The sequence below is a fragment of the Odontesthes bonariensis genome, chromosome 5, assembly GCF_027942865.1.
Source record: "Odontesthes bonariensis isolate fOdoBon6 chromosome 5, fOdoBon6.hap1, whole genome shotgun sequence".
In the NCBI taxonomy this organism is placed as follows: domain Eukaryota; kingdom Metazoa; phylum Chordata; class Actinopteri; order Atheriniformes; family Atherinopsidae; genus Odontesthes; species Odontesthes bonariensis.
The window spans coordinates 27,808,528-27,814,879 of NC_134510.1; the positions used below are offsets into that span (position 1 = coordinate 27,808,528).

The following is a 6,352-nucleotide window of genomic DNA, read 5'->3' on the forward strand; positions in this document are numbered from 1 at the left end:
CATTTACAATTTCCTTCATCTTTTCCCTCCGTTTAGGTTTTTACTGGCTCTGGTTCAGGCTGAGTGACTTTCAGAGGCTTTCCTGGAAATTCCCGAACCCTCGTACATCTCGCCTGGACCCGTTGCTGTATTGTTTCTTTGCATCACAGCTGTTGGCAGCCAAGCAGGAAGTTTTTCTGCCCGTCAGAGGAGTGTAATGGCTTTGTTCACAGTGCAGTGGTTCAGTGATGGAACATGGGAGGTGTGTGCATGTTTATGTGTGTGTCTGTTTGGGTGAGTGCTTGAGAGAAAGGTATACAAAGAAAAGAAGAAAAAAAAGATGGATATCCTACTTTTGAGTGGGAGGTTGTTTTTGTGGAGAGGTGCCAAAAGAAACGAAGCAATATATTTGCTGTGAGAGAGATGCTGCCTAACAAAATGTAGTGATTTCATTCTGCTGTAACACACATACGCACACCAGAGAAATGCATGCTGGAAAATATTTTACAGTGATACCAATGATAATTACAATGTACAGTCAATGAGAAAGCCGTAAAGGGCTATTGTAGCATTAGAAGATGTATTGAAAAACTACTGCTGATATATAATGTTATTTCTAGTCAATGCCAAAGTACAACAGAGATGCACTTTGTTTGTGATCAAAACAAGTTGGACACACACTGTTTTTGCAAAATGTATTATTTAAAACTCCCTGATTCAGTTTTTGGTCAGATGGGCTTCATATAAGCGGCCCTCATTATCGAAAAGACGCATGCAAGACAGTGTGTGTGTATGTGTGTTACAAAGTTTTTAATTAAGAACAAGTTTGTTTTTTTTTTCGGAGAGTTCTTACTGTCATTAGGTCTCGTAAAAACGTTTATAAATAGTGGCACTATAGGCAATCACGCTGTTAATAATGGAGATTAGTTTTGTATGTACTTCTTTTATTTATTCCTCTGAGTCTTGTTAGGTCAGTGAGTTGCCTCATCTGAGCGATGCTGTTACAACACTGGGCCGATGTGAGAGATTGACGTGTAAGAGTCGGAGAACACGGAAGAGGACAAACCTGGGATGTATAATGCTGATCAGAGTGGAGAGAGAGAGCAAGAGAGGGGAAAAAAAGGCCTGAGGAGTGGGTTTAGAGATTGTTGTTGATGGCTTGAACTAGGCGGTCATGAGAGAATGTGTAGAAAATACGAGATTAGGATTTGTGCTAACTGTGCTGACGTAATATGTAGACATGCACACACGCGCAGACACAACCTACAGAGAGCCCAGTACACGACAGAAGTGTCCACAACGCTTCTGCGGTGTCAGCTTCCCCCAGAGAGAGTTTACGACTCTTGATCCAAAGCATGAGCTTGAGCTGAGGTTATACATTGTATTATATGACATTAGATGCTTAGTAATGACAAAAATGAATAAATCTATTCTTCCCTGGTAGCAATATTTGTATCAAAACTGAGCTGCCTTTGTATTTTATTAAGCAGTTGATTGTAATTATGATTGTGTTCTATTTCTGAGACTAGCATAACTGAGGCTGTGCGCACAGGACCAAAGACCTAACAAAGCACCGGTAAACCCTCGCTGAAATTTCCTTATTGACGAGCCTTCTCTGTATAATTGAATATCCTAAAAGGTTGAGTGGTGTCCCATGAGTACAGCCTGTGCTTTTCCTCCTCCCAAGCACGTTGCAACATAGAAATGAAGAGGTGTGAAAAGCACGTTGAAAAATTCAACTGGAAGTTGATGAAAATGCCGTTTTCAGTTCAGTAATAATGAATGTACAATTCCAAGATGATGTATGTTGGACCGCTCAAGCCCTACGACCAAACTCAAACTGAATTTGCAGGTCTTTGGTTTCTCTTCATGCATTTCGGTGGTGTTGACAAACAGGACGGCGAATGGGAAAAAGTTGCATCCGAGATCTGTTTGTGTAAAAGCTGGCGAGACTGCCCGGAGTGGTTCATTGAGGACTGGAGAACATGCACTGTTTAAAGCTCTGGTGCTAAATTGAACAAATGCGACATGATCCTATTCTTCTGCTTAAGAAAAGAAAAAAGCGGCAACAAGACAATGAAGCAAGTTGAAGTTACAAAGGAAGCTGAAGCTTTGCAGGAAGGAAAACTGTAGTCTCATTCCAATGTCGCTTTCACCAGCACTGTAATCACGATCACTTCCTGAAAAGCATTCTCATCGTTGTTGCGGCAACAACAGATTCTACCTTCTGGACCTACTGAACCTCATTGTGTTCGCTCAGCTTAGTCACTTGAGTGTCACAAGTTGCAGAATTATTAGTTTGTTTTGGAAGAGAACTGCCATTTTCCCCAATGATTCCTTCTTAGAAATTGTACATAAATGTTTGCTCGAAGGACTAAAGGTAGAGAAAAAGAGGTGCATGTTGCTTTTTAGCTACACGCGCCTTCAGATAACTTGCTAATCTCTCTTGAAAGCATAATCACCTTTTCTTACCGCACAGTTTTACCAGAAGTTGATGTGTATTTCTTTTCATTTACTGAAACGGGTTGGGGAAGTTTGTTTTAATATTTTTTTTTCCTGTTATTTTTCAAAGAAGCTTTTGTATTGATGTACTATGCATTTGCCGTAATGGTAAGAGAGACCGGACTCATCTGTAACTTGTCTATGCATGAATGAATTTAACAATTATGCAAATATTGTAACCACAACAAATTCCTTGCGTGTCAACATGCTCTGTATTGTGGCTGTTAAGCATACTTCCGGGATACAATTGAAGAGATCATCTCAGTGAGGGTGATTTTAACTGTTAGAAACTTGAGTGGTCAGCTATCCGGTGGTGCCTTCACGCTTCATTGGCTGACGACCATTACTGGCACTTCCCACTCTCTCCTTCAGATCCTCTTCATGTATTCTATATAAGATGTATAAACGATGTGTATTTATAGAGTGGTGCCTTGTTCTGACCATCAAGCTCTTTGCTTCATAAAGGGCTCTTCAGTCGAACACAATCATAGTTGCTTTGGTGGCTCTCATAGCAGAGACAAATGACTTAAAAGCAGTGAGAGATTTTCCCAGGATGCTAACTGGATGGGTGCAGGGTGGACAGCTGTTTTCATTTTTTATGTTGATTAACCTTTAAGCTACAACTCGCCTCTTTTGTTTCCACCTCCATTACATCAGTGTGATTAGAGCCCACTCAGTCAGCCAGTGCCCTGTTTAGCAAAAACACTGCTCCTTGTCATACTAGCCTCTGCCATTTTGTCTATCTATAAACTATAAATATGCAAGAACTATAATGTGTATTTGGTATTGATTTTTATTGTGTAAGAGGCTCTTAAATGATGTATACCTAAGGAAAATTGTGGTACGTTCTGTTTTTTAATTCTTCTTTTTTTTTTTTTTTTTTAAATAAACTGGGTAAATAAAACCTGTTTTGTCATTTTATAGAGAAAGGCCATATATGTTGCCTCATAGATTATTATAAAAGGTCTAGATGATGTCTATGTCCACTTAATTTCAATCATAGTTTATAAATATATATATATATATATGTGTGCGTGTGTGTGTGTATCATGCTTTTGCAAATTTTGGGCGGTCCAAAATCAGTCGAGCGTACATCCTGACCGAGACGTACAAAATGCCAGTCTGTCATCATAAACAAAGAAGACTGGATCAACGTGTCGACTTATACTTGAATTATTTCATCAGTCTTCATTCTTGCATTGAACATTTAAAAAAAAAAAGAAAGAAAGAAATGGGGATATCTATGTTCTTTGTTCTCTGCAGCTTGACAGGTGAGTCTCATCTTTTTAGAAGTCACCACATTTGGTTCATTTCGATAAAAGTAAAACGCTTAATGCGCAGAACATAGGTTTCATATTGAAGTATTAGTTGTCATTTTGGTTTTAAAGAATATTCAGCATATATGTCGGTGTGTACTCCATTTGATATTTTTAGATTCAGCTCTTTTGAGCTCTGCTTCAGTGAACCACATCTCCTGTCAGAGCAGGTGGCCGTGCTGTTTGCTTGAATTGTTGCTCTCTTAGTTTTGACCAGTTATGCAGTGCATTTACAGCTTATTTAATCCATTTTTGTCACTAAACATTATAAAAAAAAGTTCATGTTTGGAATTTGAACGCAGGTGTTGATGCATAATTTGAAAATTTAACAAAAATACCTCCAATTATTGTATTTGCTGCTTCTTCCACAGGCTGTCTTGCTCTGAGTAAGGTGATTTTACATGCAGATAGGCCCTTTTTGCGGGTGCGGTTCATGGACCCAGCTTTCCTTAAATGCTGCTACGAAGGAGTGCCTTCGAATCTCATCTGGTACAGACAGAATGATTCTAGCAAAGCTCATCTTGTGACGATACTGGATCGTGTGGAAGAAAAGTATTCCAAGAACGAGAATGTACATTGTAGTAACCTTACCTTTAAGTTTGTCCTGCTGGAGGACATTGGGATGTACCAGTGCTTGTTGAACGACACTGGTGTCCTCACACATGGCACCTACATGCAGGTCTACAGTAAGTATAAGTAGGGTGTTGGGGGTTAGCAGTACAAGCCAATCAGGAATGTCTATCTGCATGTGTGTGTATGGAGACAAGCAAGCTCTAACAACCGCTTACACTTCATAAGCCATAAAGCCTGTTAACATTTGTCTATCCAAGAGTTGTGTGAGTCGCCACATCCATACATATTGCAGCAAAGCTAATCTTTACATCATGAGACGGGTCTCACTGTTGCCAGGTCATTTACTTAAAATAGCAACAAAAACCAGATCAAATTGTGGTTAGGCTAATCTGTAGCGGTATTATTTGCACATTGATCTCACCACCACAAAACTGTTGGGATTATGTGTGAGATAACCTTAAATAGTTTACAAAAACATTTCATTCTGACCTCACAATACATTCAATTGTATGTTGGACTGTGTTCTTTCTTCTAAATAGAACAGTTATATAAAATAATCTTGTAATAGATCTCCTTGTAAGTCTGTTAAGTAATTGTTGTTTCACTGCTTCTTTCCTCTATTTTCTCTCACATGTCCGCTCATGCCACAAAATTGGAACAATTTCTTGTATTCACATACCTGTTAAGTTTGTTCCAACTCTGATCCCTCTCTGCACGCTTAGAGCCAATGGAGAAGACAATAAACCTCAGTGAAAACACCAAAAACACAATCCTGACAGTCGAAGGCTTCTTATTGTTACTGTGTGTGCTGCTGCCGTCCGCCACTCTTCTGCTAAAGGTCAGAAAGTCACATTGTACACAGATGTTAAAGTGATGGGTAATTTACAAAATTTCAAATTCAGTTATCCTTTATGTCAACTCCTTGACTTTACTTAGTGGAAAGTGGAACAATCTCGCAAAATGACCAATTTCTGTGCTACCCTTCACAGTCAAGGAGTCTGGAGAGGCTGGAGATGAAGAAAGTGAGGCAGGAAGAGGAAAATATATATCAGGTGAATATTAAATAACTCACATCCTCTTTGACTCAGCACAGGTCATCCCGCCAATATGCTGATAGAAGAAAACAAGATCTGAATGAACACGTTTCATATGAATGCTTTATGTTTCAACGAGTTATGTTTACTTGATTGCCTTCTTTCTTGTCTTAAACGCTAGGGGCTGAATCTGGATGACTGTTGCACAACATATGATCAGATTGAACGCTCTCAGGCACAAGGTCCGTACCAGGATGTGGGCAACATTGTGGAAGAAAAGGAAGAAATCCAGTTGGAGAAACCATGAATGAAAGCAGAGAGGGAGAGAGCTGAATCTAGTTTGAGAGTTGAGGACTAAGTGTGTGAAAATCAAGCTTATTGTTACATACATTTGCTCTTGGAAAGCTTTGTACATAGCTGACATCAACAGTTTTAGCAACCTGAATTAATATTGCTTAACCAGATTAAGTAATTTGGGATTAGAACAGCAGCTGACAAAATAATCTTAAAAAATCATTCATTCAAGACTGTAGCCAGAACTTTAAACCTAGGTTATGTTCAATTGCTTGTATACATTTAGTCAATCTAAATGTAGCGTTTTGTGTTGTTTACAAAATGTTGATGATAAATTGGAAATAAAATGGGTAAAAAAGGTTTAAAAAAAAGAAGCCAGACAAGTTTCCAGAAGACTACTGTCAACCATTATACTGCATAATGATTTTAACTGTATAAATCACTGATGTATGACAAAATGTTTGCTATCTTTTATTTCTTTGAGTGTTGCAAGAATAAAGCTATATAAAGAAATCTAACGAAGTCCTTTGATTTGTTTGGATATCATAGTTTCCTTTGATCTGTAGCCTCGTGAATGAGTTTATCTGTAGTCCTAGTAAATTGTACTGTCAGGGCAACCGGGCCGACGCTTACGTGTTGATTAGCGTCGTGATT

General features: G+C 38.8%; 2 protein-coding genes across 8 annotated transcripts in view; both read left to right on the forward strand.

Moving 5' to 3' along the window:
- Nucleotides 1–3,362, forward strand: part of arhgef1 (Rho guanine nucleotide exchange factor (GEF) 1) — a 45,908-nt gene extending 42,546 nt beyond the window's left edge. For all 7 annotated transcript variants that reach the window (XM_075465934.1, XM_075465936.1, XM_075465938.1 and 4 more), the window contains one exon: nt 37–3,362. The gene's annotated coding sequence lies outside the window, so the exon portion shown is untranslated. The remainder of the gene's footprint in view (nt 1–36) is intronic.
- Nucleotides 3,363–3,611: 249 nt separating this feature from the next.
- cd79a (CD79a molecule, immunoglobulin-associated alpha) lies at nt 3,612–6,193 on the forward strand. Its single transcript, XM_075466724.1, has 5 exons — nt 3,612–3,752; nt 4,169–4,483; nt 5,093–5,208; nt 5,360–5,422; nt 5,586–6,193. Exons 1-5 carry the CDS (start codon nt 3,713–3,715, stop codon nt 5,709–5,711), a joined length of 660 nt encoding a protein of 219 aa, XP_075322839.1. The 5' UTR covers nt 3,612–3,712; the 3' UTR covers nt 5,712–6,193.
- The last annotated feature ends 159 nt before the right edge of the window (nt 6,194–6,352 follow it).

What these genes read in the sequence shown, in the direction of transcription:
- cd79a (XM_075466724.1), top strand. Translation starts at nt 3,713, where the DNA reads ATGGGGATATCTATGTTCTTTGTTCTCTGCAGCTTGACAG. An exon ending in TGTTCTCTGCAGCTTGACAG is followed by an intron (nt 3,753 to 4,168) that starts GTGAGTCTCATC and finishes CTTCTTCCACAG; the next exon opens with GCTGTCTTGCTCTGAGTAAG. An exon ending in AAGAGGAAAATATATATCAG is followed by an intron (nt 5,423 to 5,585) that starts GTGAATATTAAA and finishes CTTAAACGCTAG; the next exon opens with GGGCTGAATCTGGATGACTG.